A 24,309-nucleotide genomic window follows, 5' to 3' on the forward strand; every position below is an offset into this window, starting at 1 on the left:
GGTTTTATCCATGAGCATATATTCAACTAGCTGGCTTTGTGGAATTTAGAGTAGAAACAATTGGGGGGGCGGGGGGCGGGTTTGAGGTCTCCATATTCTAGGTCAGCTATATTGAGAAACAATGGAACATTTTGCATTTTATTCTGCAGAGCTAGTTATTTTCTGCTCTCTAATTGTTATCTTAGAAAAAGATTTATTTTTAGATAGGCTTTAGACAGTAGCCATGAACATTGGGCCAGCAGCACCTCTACTGCAAAAAGTATTTGCAACTGACACCCAGCATGATATGGTTGATAAGCAATACCTCCTTTTTCATCCATTCTAGGTTTTAAGTATTTAGGCTTAGTTACATGAAGCAATATGTAATTGGACCAACTGGAAGATAACCAAAAGAATGATGCATTGATTGGTTTTAAGTTCTGCCAATGAAGAATTAGAAGATATTAGCCTTGGTCTAATTTGTATAGGGATAGAGGAAGAGAGTAACTTACCAATGCCATGCAGTTAGTTTTTCTAAATAAATGAAAAGAATAAAAGAAACAAAAGATGAAGTGTTGGTTTCTTTCAAGCAGAATTGTTTTTATTTACTAGATAAGTTAGCAAACTGAAAATTGCTCTATGGAAATGAATAATTCCAGAGTCCTCTGACAGCTGCGATTAAGCTGCCAGGTTCTTTTTAGACCATAACTCCGATAGTTTCAGGTGATCATTTTAACAAAACATATGTAAAAAAGACAAACAAATAAAATATATAGATATATGTGTGACATTCGTCTTTATTAAGCTTCACAGCCATGTCTCTTCCATTAAGAAACTCAAGGTTATTTTATCATCATCCATTTATTTTACTTCCTGGGTTATCTCAACAAAAGATTACTCTTCAGAACATCCTACATGAATTTTAGCTTAATTTTTTTTTCCATTTACACAAGTGTAATTTATAAATTTACATATCCGTTTCCCAAACTGTACCACACAAATTTCTATAACCAAGTGATTTTCATAAGGGGGATGGAGGACTTTAAAATGCATTAGCAAAAAAATGAATTGCATTGTGTTTAAAAGTATGCTTTCCTTGTCAGATCAAGTTCCGACACCCAACACAAATGGAACATCTCAACAGTGCCTCTGAAGACTACACAGATAACTAGAGAAACTGCAAGTAGAAGAAATGGAAAACGATATCAGTATTGGCATTTAAGCACCAAAAATAGAAGCATTTTCTCATTATTTTCTCACAAGACCCTCCTGTCAACCTCAGAGGATCTAATTTGTAAGTCAAAGGCTTCTGGATTGGAGGATGCTTCCATCATTATCCAATTCCAACCCACCTAGTTGAAATATAATACAGAATATTTCCACAGTAAATACACATTTTCTTGCTAGTTTAACACAGTGTGAAAGTCCCAAATGGCATACTATAAAAGTATTATTCACGTAGGATCCTTTCTATACTGTAAAAATATTATTCAAGATATACACTTTCAACATATCGCAAGGCAAAGATAATTAGGGTTTTTTGTTTTTTTACCAGGAGAAAAAAAAATCCCCAAACTATACTTTTTTAAATTAGTGAACAGCAACTGAGTGTTGCATGCATGAAAGTATTTAATGTTCAATAATTTGAGCACCACCCAGTGTTCAACTTCTGCAACTACTCTATTTGCACAGGATAACAGCAAGATGATTTTACACAAAACTGCTACCGTTTGGATGTCTTGCCATCTTGGTGACAATGCGTGCAATATCTCCTTTCGAAAGAATGTGTTTTGTATCAAAACCTGTATAAAAATAGCCACATACTACTAAAACATGAAAAGAGCTACATACTACTAATTTAATTGCAAATTCCTGCCATCTGGATTATCAAATATCAATATGCTAGTTTCAGGGAAGGAAGATCACAGAGACATTACATCTTAGGATGGGACATGGACCTGAACAAAACATTTGAATCAAATATCCATGATAATTACCAGAAAACTAATTTTTATTTTAAAAGGGTCTACAGAGAATGTAAGGATGAAATGGTGCAGCAATAAATGTTTTACAGCAAATGTTGCTATGTCTATTACACCCAGATGTGTAAACTAATTAAAAAAAATTAGCCCAGAAGACAGTTTGTTTGATGCTTTCATTTTCTAGATGATAATTCATTAATCCCAGCCTCTACAGAAAGAAATATAAATACATTAAAACAAATATTGAAAATCATTTTATTGAGCACAAAGTTTGTCTTCAGTGGGAGGAATTCACTCAAAATCCAATCAAAACGTTGTAGAACAATTCTTATGAAACTGGAATGGGATCAATTCTTCACTCAAGTTAGATCTGTAAAGAAAAACCTCATTAATAAAAATTGGAAATAAATGTTAAGATACACAAATGTATACTCAGTTTTAAAATAAAGCTTACCTGAGCAATTACTACACTTACATGACAAAAGTATCGTCACAAAATATCTATGAGAAATCTCTACTGATATGGCTTAAGTCAGCATAAAGCAGTTGCTTACCTGTAACAGGTGTTCTCCGAGAACAGCAGGATGTCAGTCCTCCCACATGGGAGACATCATCCAATTGAATCCGGCATGGAAAACTTATGTCAAAGTTTCTAGAACTTTGACTGAGCCTCACTGAGTAGGCCCGTGGTATACACTATACCAGCGGTTCTCAACCGGTGTGTCGCAACACACCAGTGTGCCCGAAGACACACAGGTGTGTCTACACTTCCCGGTCCCCTGCCCCAGCGAAATAGAAATTCATCTTCCGCCCAGGCTTAAAATACTGATAGCCTGGGCGGAATGCAGTAGGTGAGTAGGAGTCAGCGGTGTGGCCCGAAGAAAAAAGGCGCAGCCTTAAGAATGAGCAGCGCGGCACAGAGCACAAGAGGAGCAACGTCAGCCCCCGCAGCAGATGGGAGTCCTTTCTTGAGACCACGAGGACTGGAAGTGGAGGAGGCTGTTGCTAGTTAGGTGGGGGAGTGAGCATCGTGTGTGTGAGAGTGTGTGAGAGTGTGTGTGAGTGTGAGTGAGAGTGAGTGTGAGTGTGTGTGTGAGAGAGAGAGAATGTATGTAAGTGAGTGACAGAGCCTGTACGTGCAAGTATGTGATTGAAAACCTGTTTGTGTAAAAGAGTCTATGTGTGTGATTGAGATAGCATGAATGTAAATGTATGACTGAACCTGTATGTGTGTGAGAGTATGTGATTGAGAGCCTGTGTGTGTGAGAGGGGGCATGTTTGTGTGTGAATGAGAGTCTGTGTGTGTGTGTGTGGGAATGCATGAAAGACTGCAAGTGTGTGATTGAAAGTCTGTGTGTAAATGTGATTAAGAGCATATATAAGAGAAAAAACGCATATATAAGAGAAAAAACGCATGTGTAAATGTGCATGATTGAGAGCCAGTGAGAGAGAGAGTTTGTGTGTGACAGAGAGAGGAGAAAGTGATGCTCCTCTTGCTAACTCAAAACAATCTCAGGGCACCTGGATATCAAATGTTCCCAGGAATGCATAGCAAAGCATTTTTTTTTATCATTATTTTTCATTATTGGGTCTTTGTGCCTATTTGGAAATATTTTATTGGTCTCTAGAAATATTTGGTATGAGTTTTTAATTATTGGATAATTCATTCATCAGCTGGTTTTACTGCTATTGATTTTACATTTCTTGATGTGTTTTATGACACTGGTGATGTTTCTCTTTTTCCTTTGTTACACTGCACACAGAATCTCTGGCTTGCTGTGGTTTCCAGTTCAGTTTTCATTGACATGTTTCTATTTATACTTTATGGTCTTCTTCATTCTTTGTTAGGTGAGGTTTTCTGCTAGCGTGTAATTTCTGCGTAGGGCTCTATAGCAGCCTGGCTTGGTCCATTTTCCTAATGGGAGGAGTATTGGAGTTTTACAGCCTGGTGTAATATTTTCAGTTTTCCCTTGTAAGTTTGAGTGCTGGAAATGGGCGCTGTTTTGATATGGGATGTTTATGCAATTTCTGTTCAGAGTACTTATCTTTCCTTTGTGTCATTCTCAACAATAAAAATAATACTAGGCATTTTTTTTTTCCTGCCATGAATTGTAATGAGCAGTGTGTCACAGATGTGAGAGTGGTCTATCAGGTGTGTCACGATGGGAAAAAGGTTGAGAACCACTGCACTATACCATGCGTCCATGCAGGATCATTTCAGTCTGATAATTTAGCTAAAAAAAAAAAATCCATGAAGATTTTCCAAGGGGAAGTGAGCAGGTCTTGTGAGGACTGACATCCTGCTGTCCTCACACATGGGTGAATCTCTAGCTACAGGTGGCCCACAACAAAAAAGGGGAACAAGAAAACCAGTGCCATCGGGCACAGCCACAATAATATTTTTGTTAGCAATCAGTCTTTTTTTATATGTATATACCCTAAGGTGGTGCAGCCTGGAATAAAACCAATGGGCCCTAGTTGAGAAGAAATTTGGGTTCTACACTTCAAACAATTTCCAGAAGACAGACTGGCCAAACCTGTTGTGTTGGCCAACCCTGCCCAAAAAGTAATGCGATGTGAATGAGTGGAAAGAACTCCATATATCAGCCTTGCAGTTCTCCTCTATGGGGTCTGACTGCCAAGGACCGGACAGAGTGAATCTTGACACTGCCTAAGAGAGTGAAGCCCACCCGGGCTTAACAGAAGGAGATGCAGTCTGCTAGCTGAGAGTGTCTGTTTGGCAAAAGAAATCCCCAGCTTGTTCTGATCAAAAGAAACAAAAAGCTGAGTGGATTTTCTATGCCTTTGTCCGCTTCAGATAGCAGGCCAAGGCTCTCTTGCAATCCAAACTGTGCAGGGCCTGTTCACCTTGGTGAGAATCAAGACTGGGGAACAATGCTGGAAGGACAGCGGACTGGTTAAGATGGAATTCAGACACCACCTTAACAGGAGCTTAAGAGTGTGTATGCAAGACCACGCTTTCATGAAAATCCTTACTGTAAAGCAGATAAGTCACTAAAGCCCAAAGCTCACTGACCCTGCATGCTGAAGTGACCACCACCAAAAATAACCTTCTAGTCTGGTCACAGGAGTGCAGTGGTTCAAAGGAGCTTTCATTAGCTGGGACAGAACCATGCTGAGGTCCCAGGACACAGCAGGTAGTTTGATGGGAGGCTTCAAATGAAGCAGACCCTGCATGAAATGTACAATTAAAGGCTATACAGAGATGGAATTATCTTCTATACGGTCATGATATGCAATTACACTAAGGTGAAACCTAACTGAACTGGTCTTAAGACCACCTTCCAAGAGGTGTAAGAAGGTAGTCCAGCAGGTTTTTGTGTAGAGCAGGAGAAGGAATCTAGGGCCTTGTGTTCATACCACAGAGCAAACCTCCTTCACTTCAGTCCATAGGACTTCCTAGTGGAAGGCTTTCTGGAAGCTAAGAGGACCTGAGACACATCCTCTGAAAAGTCAAGGGGTTACAGAATCAGCCTCTCAACATCCAAGCTGTGAGTGAGAGGGACTGGAGACTGGGATGGCACAATCTGCCCTGAGCAATGAGATCTGGGGAAATTCCCAGTCTGATTGGTTCTTGAATGGACATCTCCCAAAGGAGTGGAAACCAGATCTGTCCCGCCCAATTGGGGGCTATGAGGATCATGGTCCCCCTGTCCTTCCTGAGCTTCAACAAAAAGTCTTCACTACCAGTGGAACTGGAAAATACAAATACAGAAGTCCCTGACCCTAATGAAGGGTGAAAGCATCTGAAGCTAGCTTGCTGTGCGCCCTGTACGTGGGAGTAGAAGAGCGGGACCTTTCAGTTCCAAGGCGCTGCGAACAGTGCCTCAGAGGCAGATGATCCGATTCAATACTGCCATTCATGGGATCTGAAGGACTGACAGTCTGTCCACCAACCCATTCTCCACACCGGTCAGACAGGTGGCCCAGAGCATCTTGTCCCAAGGAATGGCCCAAGTACACAACTGGATAGATGTGTGATAGGTGATATGAGCCTGTACTTCCCTGCTTGTTGATGTAATATATCGCCACTCGATTGTTCGTCTTGAACAGGACAACTTTGTTGGACAGGCTCTTTCTCAAAGCCCATAGAGAGTACTGAATCGGCTGGATCTCCGGGAAGTTTATCTGGTACTGACTTTCCCAGATGCAAAGTCTAACTGCATGAGCTCCCTAACACAAGATGGATGCATTTGTTGTCAGGACGATTTGAATCACAGGAATTTGGAAGGGGGACACCCTGAACCAGATTGGAATTTTCCTGCCACCAGGATACAGCATGTCCTTGAGTGGTGGAACAACCTGGATAGTGTCTCAAAGATCCTGAGTGAGGTGTAGCCACTGTGACCTCAAGGTCCATTGGGCTCTTCTCATATACAATCATGCCATGGATGCAACATGAATGGTTGCAGCCATATGGCCTAACCACCTCAACATGTGTCAAGCTGTTGCCTGATTCTCTTGGATCTCCTCTGCTATGGTCATCAGGGTGTTTGTCCCATTGCTGCGGGAGGAAGGCTTTGGCCCAAGTCATGTTTAGTAGAGTTCCAATAAACTCCAACTGAAGTGATAGGCTGAGGTGAGACTTGGGATAGTTGATAATAAATCCTAGTAACTCCAGCACCCGTATGGTCATGCACATTGACTCCTCAGCTCCTGCCAGAGATGTGCTCTTGACCAACCAATTGTACAAATAGGGAAACGTGCATCCCCAGCACGTGCAGTGTGCTGCCAACATGGTCAAGCATTCTGTGAAGACATGTAGTGCGGGTGGCAAACCCAAACAGAACGTGGTACTGAAGGTGCCAATTTCCCCACAATAAATAGGAGATATTTCCTGTGATCTGGGAATACCTTGATGTGAGTGGGTTCAGATCATATAGCCAGTCCCCTTTTTGCAGAAAGGGGATCAAGGTGCCTAGGAAAATCTTGAACTTCTCTTTTGACAAACTTGTTCAAGGCCTTTAGGTCTAGGATAGGTTTTCTTTGGAATCGGGAAGTAGTTGAGTAGAATCTCCACTCTCTGTCCAGGTGGAACAGACTCAATTGCTCTAACCATTAAAGGAGGAGAGCAGCTCTGTGAGCAGCACTTCCTGATGTGCTGATCATCCTCAAGAGAGGTTCAGAGGGTGATTTGGTGGGACACCCAATAGATTTGTACCCTTTCTAGACAAGGTCAAGGACCCCCCCCTCATTCAAGGTTATACTGGGCACAGATTCATGTAGAATTACAATTTGTCCCTAACCTGGAAATCCAAGACAGGTACAGGAATCTTGGCTATGCTCTCTGCGGTCTAGTCAAAATCCTGTCCAGGGTGTTGGTTGGAGAGTACCATGGAGGGCTTAGGTGCCCTCTGCTGCCTAATACAGTTGTGAGGGGCCTACTGAGCATGGGACAGACAGTGAAGGATTGTGCCTCCTCGGGTGTAAGAAGTGTTTCCTCTGGTCTGATTTCAGATACTTCCTAGAAGAGGAGGTGGGTCTAGAGCAGGACTGGAGAGCTGCTGAAGCATCACACAGTGATCACATATCAGTGCTGCCGCATGCTTAATATGGTCTTCAAAGAGGTGCTCTTCAATGCACAGTACGTCAGCACATCATTCCTGCATCTCTGGATGGAGATCAGAGATGCACAGCAAGGAAAGTTTAAGCACACCTCTTCAAATGGCAGAGACTCTCGATGCCACCTCAAAAACATTGTAGGTCCAGTGATTGGAGAAGTTTTGTTGCTTCTGAGGATGCTGCTTGGCAACCTCCTGTACCTGCTTCAGAATGCACTGCATATACTGACTCATGAAGAGCTGGTAGGTGCTATGCAAGCATTAAGCATGACACCCTGAAAAACTTTCCTCCCAAGAATATCATAGCTTGAGGATCCTTCCCTGGGGACACAGAGGAGTGAGTTCTAGAGCTCTTGTCCTTCTTGACAGCAAATTCAACCTTTTTATTTAAAGAAGTCAATGAAGGGGGTTCTTCCACATCCTCAACAGCAACACTTGAAAGATTTTGTGCACTGGGACTGCCACAATCTCTTTAGGAGGCTACAGGTATTGGAGGATATTCAGCATCTTGTGCCTAGAGTCTTCCTCCATCTGCAATGTAGAAGACTTCTGTCATCAACCACACAAATCCTGCGAAGGAGAGGTCCTCAGGCAGGGACTTCCTTCTGTCTGAGGAAGGAAAGGGATTGGAGGGGAGACCCACTGATGCGCCATCATCTGAACCATTGTCAGTTCCAGTACCCCAGGAATATGAGGATTCTGACTGACAGGGGAGGAAATCCCTGGGCGCTCTGACCCGGCCAGTGGGTCAATAACCAGAGTGGCTGGCCAGTGGGGCCTGGACCCCCAAAGAGTCTCGTTCCCTCTAGGTTGGGAGCCTTCCTCTCCCAAAAAGACTGGGATAACCATTGGGACGGCCGCCTCCATACCAGTGAGGCAATGGGCACAGATACAAATGCCAAAGTTGATAATGTGCCAAGGGCATGTAGGGAATCGAGCCTGAGCTCTCCTCTCAACGGGGTTGCTTCGGAGGGTTTCTCAGCATGTGCTGGACCACCCCATGCTTGGCACTGTGCACAGAAGTGGACCAATGTTGATGCTTCTTTGGCTTCCATTAACATGAGATATGGGTCTTCCCTGGTGCCTTGAACAATGAGGGTGACCCTGAGGCCTTCTTCATCTGGGAGAAGCTGGGAAATGGCCGCCTGTCTCTGGATTCCCTACTGGCCATTGATGCTGAGGGAACTAATGTCCCGTCCCCCCCCCAATGACTCCATTTCCATTGGTGCAGCTCTGAAGTCCTTTAATGGCGATGTCTCCAATGCATCAGTCTTCCGGTGCCAGAACAGACATTCCATCAAATCCTCTGGGGGTCATTCCTGCGTACTTGTGGCAGCCCTGGACATCATGAGATGCCCCCAAGCAAGTGGGCACATCTAATATGAGGGATCCGTGATATAGTACTCCTGCATTGGGAGCACCGCTGGAACCCAGACAAGGCAGCATGAAACAAAAGGGATGCAAAATTGAACTCTGTGATGGTGGGTAGCTGATGGCCAGGGGGCACAGACGGCAACACTGCCTAGAAGGAACAGACTGTAAAAGGAATGCTTGAAAAAGCAATCTAGGGAGACTATTGAGGAAGATTGTGGAACCGTGCGTAGATACGTGAAAGGAAGTAAACAGGAAATTTCAAAAACAGAAAAATATCCCACTGAAGTGAGACTGCGACCACATGGCTCTGTGAAAAATGAAAGACTAAAGGGATCCCGAGTGGACACATGGCATGAAACATGCCATGGGCATGCTCATTGAGACTCAGTCAAAGTTCTAGCAACTGACATAAGTTTTCTATGCCAGACTCTATTGGATGTCGTCACCATTCTGCTTGTCCTTGGAGAAAATCGTTTAAACTGCTGATTTTAACTTTCTTCTCTGTTTTCAAAAACAAAACACTGTAATGCTAAAAATACCATATTCCACTAAGTTGGCAGGAACAAGGTAAAAGCAATTAATTCACACTTCCCAAATCTCATTACTTAAAAAAATTCTTTAAACAAAATAAGAAACATAATAAACATCTCTTACACAAAATAAATACTCTTTACTCAGGCCCGCCACAAAAGGGTGCATACACCGTGCATTTGCATGGGACAGCACATTTATGGAGGTGTCAGCTGCAGCATGCAGACACCAGACCAGTTGGAGTTGCAAGCAGCTGGGAGTGGAGTCTGTTGCGGGTGGTGCATGTGGGTGGTAGGTAGTAAAACATTGAGTCGGGGGAGGGTGGGGGGGATTTGTGCTGCACTGGCACAACTAGTATTTAAAAAACATAAAAATTTGCTTATCTGAACAGCACCAAAGCTGGCAGGAGATGAATCTGTGGCTTAGAAGGCATTGGCAGGGGCAAAGAAGAACAGAGGCACAGGACCCAAAAGTCGTTCTGTGCTCCAGCCGGCCCACCTGACCCCAGTGACGTCACAGGCAGCCAATGACTGGGATGGTAGTGCACTAGCAGGGGTGGGGAGGGCATAACTAATCCACGTGGAGGCCGGCAAGAAGACCAGCAGCAGAAGCTTCAGTGCGGGGAGGAGCTGGACAGAAAAGTAAGGAAGCCTATATCGTCCTGCACTGTGTCAGTCTGCATGAGGCTGGAGCAAGCAGCAAAGAGGAAGAAGGTAGCAGAGCAGCAGCTTTTGGCAGAAGAGAGGGGCAGAGGAGTGTCAGCTTTATTTGGAGATGGAAGAGGTAGCCTGAAGCAAACTAGGTACTGAGCTGGGGGGGGGGGGGGAGAAGAGGGCAGGGAAAAAACTGAGCAGGGCATTTAGAGAAGGGGGGGGGTAAACTGTGCAGGACTTTATGGAGGGAAGGAGGGGGAGAGAGAGGGTAGAGATCAAACTGTACAGGGCATGGAGGGAAGGGGCAGGGAACAAACCGTGCAGGATATTAAGTGGAGGGAAGGGGCATGCAGCAGGGAACAAGCTGGGTAGAGCACTGAGCTTAGGGTGGGAGGGGAGCAAATTGGATATTGAGCCAATGGAGGGTAGCAGCAATAGAAAAGAAATAAAAAGCTCCATGGACTCTGCCTACCTGGATGTGTGTTTGTGTGACTGGGAGTCTGTCTGGAATGGGTGTGCGTGCATGGGAATGAATGGAAGCCTGCCTGGGTAGGTGGGGAGAGAGAAAAAGAAAGAGAAAGGGAGCCTGTTCGGGTAAGCGGGGAGAGAGAGAGAGAGACACACAGAGAGAGAGAGAGAGAAAAAATCAAAAGTTCAAGGAGAGCGTAAATTTCTAAAATGGTTTTCAGTTATATTTTTCAGGTGTTATCCGTGTTGAAATATTTTATTGGTATTTCGTACATTTAAAAAATGTTTTTAATTATTCAATCTTTAATTCAACAACTGTTTTTAAAACTATTAGTATGTTTTTACTGTTATGATTATGTATTTATTATATTTCTTGATTTTTTTGTGTTTAAGGAAAGGTGATGGTCAGGGTTTCTTTTTTTTTTTAAATTGTTGCACTGCATAGTCTAGTTTCTAGTGGTTTCCAGTTTATGCTTTGTCTGCAAGTTTGTATTTCTACTTTATGGTTGCTCTGTTCTATATTTGGTGAGGGTCTGATTATGTTCTGCATGTGTGACCGCGGTGAGGTATTCTCCTAATAGGAAGTGTATTAGTGTTATAGGGCATGTTACAACAGGCCTAATACCACATTGGTTCCAAGTTTTTTTTTTTGGCAGGGATTTCTGGAGTGATTTTTATCTCAGAATACTGTACTTTGATATTTTTCAAATATTTATAAATGTAAAACCCTTTACTGTAGAGGGTGTGTGTGTGTGCATGTCATGCAAGGCTATAAGGCTTGCCTATGGCAACTAATACTCCTGCACTGACCATGAATTCCGGGCAGGGGGTGAAGATCCAGGACTTGGGAAGGTGTCAGTTTTTTAAATTGATATTGTTGGAAGGAGCTGGGCTTTATTTTACAGGCCTGGGACAGAGTCTGCATTAATATGTGTGTGTGTGTGTGTGTGGGGGGGGGGGGGGGGGGGGGCGCAGAACAGTAATTTTCTCACAGGGCAGCAAAAAAGCTAGCACCAGCCCTGTATTTACTATTATTAGGAAACATTCGGCACGTCTACTTAAAAATGTAGTTTTTTGGGTTTTTTTTAATCTATCCTCCCCCGGTCCAAGTAACATACCTCAACTTTCCTGATCATGAACACAAACTGAAAGTCTTGCTTGACCTTCAGTCATTTTAGGTTGGTGTTAAGACATGGGAAGGGAGGCATGGGTATTGAACTAAATATGGGACTGTAAGAACTAAAAAAGAATATGAGGGCTGTAATAACCTACAAGCAGTAGTGGCAAGACCAACAGTATAAAATAATTCCAACATGCTTGGGACAGATATAGAGGGCAAGGATAGGAAGAAGGTTGAGAGGCCAGGTAAGAGACATATGTGGTGGGGAGTTTAGATACGTATTTTCCCCAAAGTGGTAGAAAACCAGAGAGGAAGACAATCTGACAGACTTGATGGGCTAATTGATCCTTATCTGATATCATCTACTTTGTGAGTGATATGTGTAAACAAGAAACCAACCGGCTGGGATCCGATTGCAATACAACTCATTTTACTGAAGAATTCCTGAGACCCAGATTTCCAGAGGTAAAATGCTTATGTAATTCCTACTTACATCATCAATGTCTTCATCATCATCTCCAATATCATCAAACTGGATTTCATCATCATCACCAGGGCCAAATGTGTCCGTTTCATTGATTTTAGCTAAAAAAAAATAAATTAAAATGTAAGGTTAAAAAAAGTTTCCGTTCAGTAGTGCCCAGGGATCTCCTACATAACAGGACTATTCTCTTACCATGCTCTGGAAGTTCTCCATAGGCTTTCAGACTTCTGGCTTCATCTGCATTGTATTTTAGGATGACATCAGCTTTGTTATCCTGACACAAATAAAGTATTTGAATGTATTGCTCCACACTGAGAAATTACCTTCAATTTACTACCCCTAATCTCTTTATTTTCTCTTCCCCCTAAGCTTTATTTCATGTACGCTTTAAAATAGTCTTTAAAAAAAAACAAAAAAAAAAACTTGATGGAATTTCATACTATCTTCGCAAATGGAGCTTGATCATCATAGTCACTACTACTTTAAGAAACAGAAAAAAAAACCACAACTATACAATAATTTAATTATATTTTCTCTCAAAAAACATTTCTGAAGGCAAAACTGAATCTTATACTTAAGTTATATAATATCACAATGTATTACAAGTATAAAACATGGTTACTATGTACTTTGTAAAACAGACTGGGAAGCAAGCAACAGAAAAGTTTTATTTGATATACTTGCATTTTGACTGACAAAACCAGAGCACATATAATATGCAAAGCAGTTAGAAACTTAAAACAAAATAGTAAAATAAATAAAAACAATGGGTGCTGTGTTTCTTTTGAAACAGAAATATGTTTAAACAGTGATATTTCAGCAACCAGTGGGAAAGCCAGCAGTGAAAATATCAATACTTAACATTTTTTAAATGCAGTAAGAGCATGAAACACCTTCCAATAAACTCTCCCGGACCTCTTAATATAATCAATGTCTAATGCAAAGAGCCAATCCCAGAGGTTGAAGTAAAACTTAAAAAAGTGCTCAAAATGCTACCAACTTTAATAAGTTGCCAATTTCAAACTACTCATAGTGCTTTCTACCAAGGTTTTAATCCTTGGAAAAGCACAATTCGACCAACTCAAATTATCCAAAACCTAAAAATGGCCAAAGTGGGCTGTTCCAGTGACTATCACCTTGATACCCAAATGATACTAATCAGAACAAGAGACCTGTATCAGAAAAAGTACAAAAAAGTATATCAAATGTTAATTTAGACTACCCAGTTCAATTGTTGGAGACGATCTTCCCTTTACTTCAGTTCTTTATGCTAAAGATCACTGATAAAACGCAATATATTATTTAGATAAGGGAGAAAATTATAGAACGTACTTACCTGGTAATCTCTTAATCCAACCAATATAATGTCGGATGTGTTTATCCACACCTGAAAAAAAGTCAATTATGCAATGTTGGCAAAACAGTCAAACAAATCCTCAGATATAGCAACTACTGACCATATCACACTGAACAGACTCTTTAGCTCATAAAAGCACAAATTCAGCCTATCAGAAAGCAGCTGGGAAAAAAATAAAATATTAATGTTAACTTCCCATGTCTCTTATTGAATAATTATGACATGAATCCACAGGGGCAATTCTGTCCCTTACAGAGGGCTGCAGAAACATCTGTTAGTGAGGCATTCCAAAAAGCTTCACTTCAAAGTGTGATATCACAGACCTTACATGGCAGATTGCAAAGATTTGTTTTGTACAAAACCACAGTATCAACAGAACAGATGTAAAGCCATCACTATAAAATAGGATCTCATGCCAAACTACTGGACAACAAAGTGTGAGAGTGAAGTTGAGTGTGTTCCAGTGGGTAGCCCTAGTTTCAGAACAAATGTATGCAAATGCACGTCACAAATGGTAACAGTAGATGCCAGCAGATAAGGACCATTTTGTCCAGCCAGTCTACCTGGTTGCCTCTGTCTACACTATGTTTGAGGGTATGTCCCAGCCATCAGCACTAAAAGCTTGATTAACTGCAGGTTATTACTCCTCCTCTCCAGGTGCAAAGTTTAGCTAAGCCAGTTTGCATCCTAAGCTCAGAAGTGTGCTACCTCCCCCTTGGTTATATCTAAGAATGTACCAAAGACATGTACAGTTTCATGTTGGTTGACCTAGCCAGCTGTGCTTGAGAGCTTGATGTAGCAAGTTGGCTTTGTCATCTTCCCTTTGTGGGCCTCTACTATTCCATGTGATTGAATAGGTTTCCTTAGCCAGTCCAGCATTCAAGAGTCTCCATTTCTTTTACCTACCACTCCCCCAAGCAAGTTTAGATTCTGTTGCAGTTTTAGTTGCTACCATGTCTGCTGGTGGGCTATAACAGTCATCCACTACCCTTTCAGCAAAGTATTACCTCACACCTGTTCAGTTTTCTTTTCTCTGACTTTGTATCATGATCCTTTGTCCTTGAATTTTTTATTTAAAAAAAAATGCAGCCATCTACTTTACTGAAGCCTACTAAACATTTGAATGTTTCTTTCATATCCATGTCCCCTCTCTCTTCCAGTGAGTACACTGAATATAGCCAAAACCAGAATTAGGTTTTGAGATCCGAGTTTATGAATTAGTGGTGTAGGGAGAGCATTATGATATGTTAGCCTAGTAAGGGGACCAAAACCAGATGTGGTTTTCAAGGTAACCAAATATGCAAATTAACCTGATTCCTAACCCATGTGTATGCACATATATTTGCTAAACATTCATTTTGGATATCCTGAAAACACGACTGGTTTTGTAGCCTTTGAAAGGTGGAAGTAAAGGCCACTGAGTAGCATCTGCTTGTGCAAGGTATGTGCCAAAGCAAACATTTTACAAAAAAAACGAGGCACTGTAGAGTTTATATACACATTAGGGAACAAATTGAAGGGGTTTTTTTTTTTTTTTTAATACAAGTTATTACATATTGGGCTTTAGGCAAAGTAAAACAACATTGGTGTATAAAACCTGTCACTAAGCACAATAATCTCTAAAGTTTGAGACTATTGTGGTGGTAAGAAACTCAGTACTAACTGAAACATGAAATAGCATAATCGCTTTCCAACCATGGACCTTGGGGATTTGTTTTTACCACATTTTGGCACCCCACTGGTGCTTTAATACAGCAGCAAACCTGGGTCAGCAAGGACAGTCCTACCTACATAAGTCTAGTTTCTCATACTCCTTTCCCTCTAATTCTGCCACATATATGACCACAAATTGTGATCCACAATACCAAATTTCAACAAAAAAAAAATCTGAAGAGTCCAGATTTACCTTTTTTCGTAATTTCCCTCTAATATGACATAACCTCTTTACACCATCAAAACACATTGCTTCCAACCGACCATTACCCAGCATCTTGATCACCTGGGCATATTCTACAAGAAAATACAAAAAGATCTCTGAATCAGTGTTTCATTATATCAAAATATCCAGTAGCCCAGTCCCAATTTCCCATTAACACCACCAACAAAGGTAACATTTCTGAAACATAGCCTTATCAGGATAGGTAGTGCCTGACACAAACAGCTTGCATTCTTAAACATCCGTTAACTTACTAAAGGTCTCTTCCTAACCTACTTTATGGTTCTTGCAAAAAGAAAATGAAGGTCACATTTGAAATCAGGCTGAGCGCACACAAAAATGTTCCCAACTTACTTTGTCAAACTTTGAATTTTTCTAGGCATTATTTAATCCTCGCACACCCTAGACAGCAGAGGAAAATTTACTGGCCTCAACAGCGGGAGGAAAGTCACTTCCAAGACAATGCCTCTGTGCTGCTCAATGGCCAGGAGGAGTGGATTATCTCCACCAATACAACCCGAGCCTTGGGGCCCTGCGCATTGTCACTGTAATTTAATATAAAATCTCACCTTGTCCATCTTCCTTAAACACCAGCTCTCTCTTTTCTGACTCATTTTCATTCTTACCACGTCGCCTGTTTTTACCTCCCTTACCTAGCAAGATAAAATGAAAAGGAAGTCAAGCACTGCATGTACTGCAAAATCTCTATAAAAGAAAAATGGTTAAGAAAGTAGACACACTTTAGAGCTAACATTTCACAATAAACTTGACTAACAAGGATCATACAAGTCAATTTCTCCTTCTTAACCTGCTTTTATGAAGTTGAAAATTTACTTTGAGCAAATCTCACAGTTATTTTTAAATATTACATTTCTATACTACCTTGCCTGGACAATCCAACCCAAAGCAGTTTACAAAACATAAAAAGCTACAAAATCAACAAAGAAATTCTTCAGATTCAGGATTCTGCTTTTTCTTCAGTTCAAAAGGTTTACTATTTGCCATCAACTAAGAAAGACAAGGATAAAACATCACAAGAAGTTGCATTGAATCTGATTTTACTGAGAATTCTTCATTACCATTTCATAATAGAGCAACTTTGTTTCCTTTGTTTTTCTACAGGACCGAAATATTCTTAGTCTTTTTTTTTTCAAAAGAGAGATTTGCTATTTAAAGGGGAAAAAAAAATCTGGATTTTTCCAGATTTTGCAAAGTCAACTCAGGAATGCAGAAGGAAATTTCTCTTTAAAACCTGAAGTTTTGGCCCTTGGGGGCCTCCTGTATAATTAGATATCCGTGTAAATGTGTTGTGGTGTTGAATGCACTTAAACATATTTTCTTTGACCCCATTCATTTGCAGGATTTCATTGAAGCCAAACGAGCCTCAATCCACCTGAGATGTGTATAACACATTATCAGTAAGGACTCCTTTCTGTTACCAGCTTTGTATTACTATTGAATGGTCTATTTCGTTCCTGGACCTTTTTGCTGCCTCCCCCATATTATTTTTATATCATCAAGGAGAATGGGCTGCATATATTTTTCTTTTTGTGTAGTTGCATGATACTTGTCTGCAACTTTATTCTTTGTATTTCCTTTCAAATATGTTTGCATTTGAATCATGTTAAACTAATAAAGTAAAAAAAACCCCAAGCTACAAAAGCATAAAAATAAATCATATCATACAATATATAATAAATCATAAAAATCTGTAACAACTTTAGTTTTCCCTGCCTCAGCACTATTACTCCAGCTAGAGGCACAGAAAAGGTCCAGTGTCTTGTAAAAAGTCTTCACAGCACACATCACAATTAAAAAACACAAAAAAATACTTTCCACAGGATAATTTGTAACTTCCTAATATTGCAAATTATCTTGTAATGTTTACTAGCAATTTTAACAGGAAGAAGCCACCAAACCTACAAATGCATTCTGATCTTTGCTTCAGAGGCTAGATTATGATAAAAGCTTGTCAGGCTTTAAAGTTCCTAAAATAAGATTATCAGGGGTGTAACATTTTTTGAAAACCTAGGTGCCAGCCAAAAGGTTTAGGAGCCAGGAGGGAAAGATTATTTACAGATTTTTCCCTCCGCCTTTTCTTTGCTTTTACCTTGTTCTCCTCTTCCCTTCTCCTCCTGCATTTCTCTCCGCTTCCATTCCATGCCCCTAGACTTTTCTAGGCAGCTTTGGCCTGGCTTAGGCCTCAGCTCCTGTCCCAGCAGTGAGTCCCCAGGTCCTGTCATAGGGGCTGCTCCATGTTGGCAGCTCTTCAGTCCTGGGTGATCTAGTAGCTAATATCCCAAGATTTTTCCAGTCCTAGAGATGTATATTCTAGTGAAGAAGCAGCTCAGTGGTTAGAACAGCAGGCTGCAAACCAGGGAAGCCAGGTTTCCAATCTGGCTGACATGCTTTGTGACCTTGGGCAAGTTACTTCATCCTCCATGGTCTCACATAGAAACTTAGATTGTGAGCCCTCTGGGGACAGAGAAGTACCTACTGTACCTGAATGTAATCTGCTTTGAAGTAGATGACCAGTCATGAAAAGCAAACTTAAAAAATGTAAATATTCTAGAGCTGTATTCATCTAGATTTTTACTGTCTTGTGGCTGATGTAGGTTCCTCAGATAGAGTATTTTATTTAGTTTGGTTTTTAATTTCTGTTTTATAGTAAGTGTCCATGAATGCCTGAACACATTGATGTTAATACCATATAAACAAACATCTGCATTAAAAAAAAAGTTATATTTAGGTATTTCGATTAGGAGTCCAGTCAGTTATATGAATGAATATTCCATCCATGAAATTAACTTCACTACTAGTCACAATACAGAAAAAAAACTATTACTGGTTAATCCTCATCTTAAACTGCTTTAATTTTGCAATTAAGCCATGCTTTAGTGCAGGACTGGAAAATAATAGAAAATCTTAGGCATCACCAGTTAATTTTTAGGAGCCAGGCAGGGATTTATTTTATTTATTTAACTTTTATTTACCGACATTCGTGGAGCACATCATGCCGGTTTACAAAGAACTCATGATGAACTTCAGTCATCTAATATAATAAGAAAGTGTGGTTTTCAGGATAAATTATACAAATAAACATGAATCTTGAATCAAATATGCACCAATACAAGGGAACCCCTTGAAAATGGCTCTGCATACAGAACTTGAGAGCCACAATTCACCTTCTAGGAACTAGGCAGACACTTCCCTTCCCCATGTTCCGTCTCTTTTCATAATGTTCCTTTTATCTCACCTCAGTTCTCTCCACGGTGCTCCTCTTCATCACCCCAACTCTCCCCCTATGGTGCTCCTCTTCCTATCCTTAGTATCCCATCTCTCCCCATGATACACGTGGGCACAGATGTTATGGCCTTTAGGGCAAGCAATTTGGCCAGTGTGGTTTCCACTGCCGTCCTCTTGGAGGGTGCGTGGCATGGAGATTTCACGAACTTGTCCGGAGGGATGTTGTGGAAGTCCAGATAGTATCCCTTTTGAATGATGGTTAGGACCCACTTGTCCGCTGTTATCTCAACCCATCTTTGGCAGAATAGGGCAAGCCTGCTCCCTATGGCTTCTTCCTGTGGATGGGTTGGCTGATTCTCATTGTGGGGTGAGGCTGGGGCCTGTGCTGGCTCCCCTCTTGTTGTGTTTGTTCCGAAAGGACTGGCCCCTGCCTGCGGGGCAAGGGGCTTGGTATGTACTCTTGTAGGGTCTGAAGCGCTGTGATCCTCTGCCCCTAGGTAATCGGGGAGAGGGGGCATTGGCTTTTGTTCTTGTCCTCCGGTAGCCGAGGTACTGGGGATTTACCCCATTTGTCGGCTAACTTCTCCAGTTCGCTTCCGAACAGGAGGGCTCCTCTAAAGGGCATTCTCGTGAGTTTGTTCTTGGAAGTCGCGGTCGGCTGACCAACTTCGGAGCCAAAGTTGCCTTCTGGCTGCCACTACGGATGAGACGCCCCTGGCTGAGGTGCGTACCAGATCAGAGGTCGCATCCGTGAGGAAGGATACTGCTGGTTCTAGTGCTTTACCAGGCGTGGCGGCATTTCCTGGTCATGGATAAGCAGGCGCGTGTTACCACGGCACAGCAGGCAGCAATCTATAGTGACATAGCTGATACATCAAATGACAATTTAAGGATGGAGTCCAGATGTCTGTCCTGGGCATCTTTGACGCTCCTCCCTCAACTGGGATGGTAGTGCGCTTGGTGACCGTGCAGACCATGGCAGCCACTTTGGGGAACACTAGTAGATCTTTGGCAGAGGGTTCCAGTGGCTATAAGGCTTCCAGGGCCTGCCCCCCTTTGAAACTGGCCTCCGGGGCTTCCCATTCCAAGTTGATCAGCTTGCAGCAAGGGGAAATGGCGGGAGGCCTGTCAGAGCCCTTTTAGGAGAGAGTTCGTCTTTGGTTCCTCTGTGGCACTTGTGCCTGGAATGGCGAGCTCCTTCAAGCTGAGAGCCACAAGATCTGGTATCTTGTCTTTGGAGAATAAGCGCCTCATGGTTCGGTAAGGTTCCGTTCCTGAAGGTATTTCCCCTTCCTCTGGGGGTCTTGATCCTCGTCCGAGGGGTCCATGTCCCCTATAGCGAGGCTTTTGACATGGGGGGAACATATCACTGGAAGGCCTGGAGGGCCCTGGGAGGCAAGGGTCCTCTGGTGGCAGATGTGTCTGTGCCATCGGTGGCGGCTGCATGTGGACAAAACTGTGTAGACCCTTAAATAATTCTACCCAGGAGAAGGATCTTGGGTCTAGATTAAAGGCCGCTGCGTTCCCCGGGGATGGAGAGGTCCGGGGTACTATCGGTGGATCCGGATTCCTGCAATGGCTGGGGAGGGCCTTGTCCAGGTTCTCCCAGGGCCTCCTCGCACTGTAGACAGAGCCGCGGCCTCCTTGTGCTGCGCCGCTCTTATGTGGCAGGCTGGGCAGAGGGCTTGTGCCTTGGTTTTCTTGGCCGGTGGTGCCATGGTTTTGTGCGCGTAGGTCGTTGAAACCCCGGTCTGTGCATTTAATGTGCGTGCCGGGAGGCTTAGCTATGCGCTCTGGGTGTGCCCAAGATGTGCGTATAGGCTGGGATGCGCGCGCCGCTGTGCGCACGGCCTTAACTTGTGCGCCTGGCACAGTTGTGCGCGTAGCTGTGTGTACGGCACTTATGTGTGCGCTGCTGTGCGATCAAGTAATTTGTGCGCCTAGCTCCTCCCTGTGCGCACGGTTCAGTTAGGCGGGCAGAGCGGCGAAATGGCGTCGGCGACCACGCGAGCAAGATGGCGACCACCTCAGAGGGTCTCCATGTGGGAAGACCCTCATATCCGATCTGGGTCTAGCCCAGCCTGGGCTGATCAACCCGATGGTACAGACGCCGGCTGGCAATCTGTGGGGCTATCCGAGCCGCGGAGACCTAGAAAAATGTTTTCTACCTTACCTTGTCTCGGCGTTTCCCGGTTTCATTCCGGGAGGTCTCCAGCTGTGGGGGGGAGAGGGAAGTACCTTCACTGCCACACTCGGTATTGCACCCGCTGCCTCTCAGCCGCTCCCGTTGCCGGGGGCCAAGTCCACGCCGGGAACCAGCTACTGGACCGAGGCCTACCTGAGGGATCTCTGAAATCACCTCAGGAAATCTCAACTGGGGGAGGGACTCTTAGGTATCACCACAGGAGAGCAGGGCTCGTCTGGAGAGGTAAGATTTCTTCTTTGTTTGGAATTTTCTTTCTTCTTTGGTTTGAATACTCTAACGTTGAGCAAGCGTGTATAGGGTCCCGAACTGCTATGGAGACGGAAAATACTGAAGAGCAGAGCTTCCTGCATGGGTATATGTACTGGTGCTGAGGTCAGATTGAAATCTGACTCAGTCTCCAACTGCTATCAGGAGCACACTATACCCATTGATCCTGAATCCATCTGCTACACGCTAGGAAACCACCCTTTTCTTAAAGAAAAATATCCTCAGCTTGGACAACCTTTCAGTGTACATAAGTCACATGTTCCCTTTATTAGCTCAGTGGTTCCCTTTTTAGTTTACAATTTAGCCATTTTTTTTGTTAAAGATGGATGCACGAAAGTAACTTGACAAGGGCTTTATAAATTAGAAAGAGTTTTTTATCTTGTTTTCACTTTGTAATATACAAGCCAACATTTTCATAAACTGCATCTGCCTGGTTCTCATTTTGATCACTTTTTAGGCTTCAGGATTTCTGTCTCTCTGTTCTTGGCCATGTTTTAGGAAAGCTCTGTCTGAAAAGATACGGCTGAAATTGTTTTTTAGGAGCCTGACAATATGAGGCTAAAAAGATGCTTCGGACTTTGTGAACCTGTCATGAATTCTTGTTGGCTCTGATTTCCCCATAGACCTGCTGCAAAACACACCTACTTTGTGGGATGCTGCCTGCATACATATTAGCATAAAACCAATTTGTCGACTATGGGAACATGTGCTCTTTTCATATTAGAAAAAACATCTTTGCAGCACTAACACTTTCTTATATATGCCACCCAAAATATGTCAGTGTATAATAGGGATTCTCATGTCATGGGGACTATCAAACATCTCACTCTCCCAATCAACAGCCCTCAACAGTATAACACTTATTTTCATCAGCATTTAAAACAACTGTTTACTTCCCTGTCAAAACTTAATGTTCCATACTCTTCGCCAGGAGCCTCCAAAAACCTGCCATTTTGACTCTTAAAATAGTAAGTACAATACACATGATTCTGAGTAGTACACTTGGAAGAATATTATCTGGTCCTAGTGCCCTATTTATTTATATAAAATACTGCTCAGCCACATAACCCTCTATCATTTGATTACAATGCTCTTGTTAGGTTATCTTCAATTAATGTTTTCACTGGAAATATTCACCAAATATAATTTAAAATATCAATTTTGTTCCTATTGCAGGGACCTTTTTCCACTCTATCCATAAATGGATTTACAGCATTCTTCACCATTGTTTTGTTATCTACATGCTTAAAAGAAAATTCCAGTTGAGCCATACATGAGGTTATGCTTGCAAAAGGTGGTCTCTCATATGCAGAACATGTGAATTGTCATTTGTGATATTATAATCAATAAGCCCCAAAACTGACTGTTAACAGGGTTGCTCCCAGAAGTGCAGAACTGCAAAAATGTTGTTTCAATAATTTAAAAAAGGTACAATTTTTATTTAATATAGGGAGATTCTTGCTTAGATGTACTTCTGAAGTGTATAAAAGTACAGGCTTTTTATTTTATTGTGAATTTAATGCTTGTGAAACGTGGTAGACTGGTAAAGACAGATACCCTCCAGATATATAACACAAGCAGTGATCATGTTATCTTCTCTCCCCTGCTTAGCCAATATGCATAATCCCTGCTCTATACAGACTCACCTACGAGAACCAACGGGTAATTAAACTGAGACAACGAGCAAAGGAGGAAATTTGTGATGGTGGTTGCGTAATGACGGGAGTCACATGCTCACTGAAAGCTAGCCTAAGACTAAAATTAATTCCACAGATCAATTTCCAGATAGCAATAATGTTTGCTCACTACTAACCTGAGCTGGAGCTGAACCAATGACCAACTAATCCACAATAGTTGTTTTTTTTTTAACTAATACCGCTCAAAAGTGCTTCTCTTTTTCAATTTCACGTCATAGAAGTATATGTTTGATCTCAGTCACTAAAGTATAAATCTGAACGAAACGATTTAACGTATGAAAGAAAGCGTTCAGTTCAGTTTTCGTCACAAGTGAGCTCCGGTGGGAACCTTCCTCTAGTGGGCAGACCACCACCTACACTGGATGAAATTGCAGGGGGTCATACGGGAGGCGCTCCGCCAGCGGTATGGAGATAGCTCATTAAGGGCCCAGACTTTCATCCCCTAATCCTGCAATTTATATTTCTCATCATCCCAGTATAAGGCTCTGTCCAGGTGTGGTCTCTATCGCTTATAAGGGCAATCCAGCAGCTAGAGAAGGCCGCAAGCTCCTTCTTCCCAGCCACCGCGGCTAACTCCCTTGATCTACCAGCGCCATTCCCGCGAGAGCTTCCCCCAAGGCACAGCCTCTCCCGAGCATCCTGAAGCCCTCCCCACCAGCACCGCTTACACTTCTTCCTCTTTCCCCTCCCTAGCAGGTTACGGTCCTCGTGGTGTCCAGGGGGAAACACCTTCCTGTCTTGCACTGCCCGGAAAAAACAAAATCGACAGCGCACGGGCGCAGCGCGGCCTGTACAGGCCAGAGATAGGAGGGCCTGGCGGGCAGAGAAAAAGAGACTCCCGGCCTAGTTAAGAGCGACGCCAGACGGGAAGTGCCGTCACCTTTATTCTTGGGCATGGCTGTAGGTGTTCTCGCGGCGGCTGCCTCTCCGCTCCGGCCGTTACCGCTGACTAGGGCGCGCACTAGCGACTCTCCCGCTTTCCGGCTGTTCCTGCAGCTCTCACGCGCGGCTGCGGCAGTAAGACACTGACGTCACCCCACGTCTCAGCCCCCTTGTTTTACTTCCTCCGCGGCCGAGCGAGTAGTGCGCATGCGCCTACAAACGGAAAGCAACTTTATTGCAGCCGCCTCCAGCGCAAGATGACAAAACGTGACAAAAACATGGCGAGCACCCGTTCGGAGGTAAGGCTGTTAGACGAAGCTTTAAGAAACCATATTGCAGAGGTAATCAGGTGTAACCCTTTCCTGGCGGATAGCACAGATGCTAAAGGGCCATAAAACAATTTAGAAGTGAGGCTGTCCTCACATTTATCCTTCCCCTTTCCTGAGTCCCCAAGGTGTGGGGGGGTGTAGGATAACCTTCTTGGCCTAAGAACTTGTGTTCCGGTATGCGAATGGGTTATCGTTGCTCTTCAGGACAGGTTCACT

General features: G+C 42.8%; 1 protein-coding gene across 1 annotated transcript; it reads right to left on the reverse strand.

The window, feature by feature from the left end:
• Positions 1–750: 750 nt before the first annotated feature.
• EIF1AX (eukaryotic translation initiation factor 1A X-linked) lies at positions 751–23,933 on the reverse strand. The gene is made up of 7 exons (XM_029603387.1): positions 23,763–23,933; positions 16,036–16,119; positions 15,437–15,540; positions 13,510–13,560; positions 12,366–12,447; positions 12,183–12,274; positions 751–2,331 (listed from the first exon to the last, which is right to left on the reverse strand). The coding sequence occupies exons 1-7, from the start codon at positions 23,776–23,778 to the stop codon at positions 2,326–2,328; spliced, it is 435 nt and encodes a 144-aa protein (XP_029459247.1). The 5' UTR covers positions 23,779–23,933; the 3' UTR covers positions 751–2,325.
• Positions 23,934–24,309: the final 376 nt, after the last annotated feature.

The sequence above is a fragment of the Rhinatrema bivittatum genome, chromosome 5, assembly GCF_901001135.1.
Source record: "Rhinatrema bivittatum chromosome 5, aRhiBiv1.1, whole genome shotgun sequence".
In the NCBI taxonomy this organism is placed as follows: Eukaryota; Metazoa; Chordata; class Amphibia; order Gymnophiona; family Rhinatrematidae; genus Rhinatrema; species Rhinatrema bivittatum.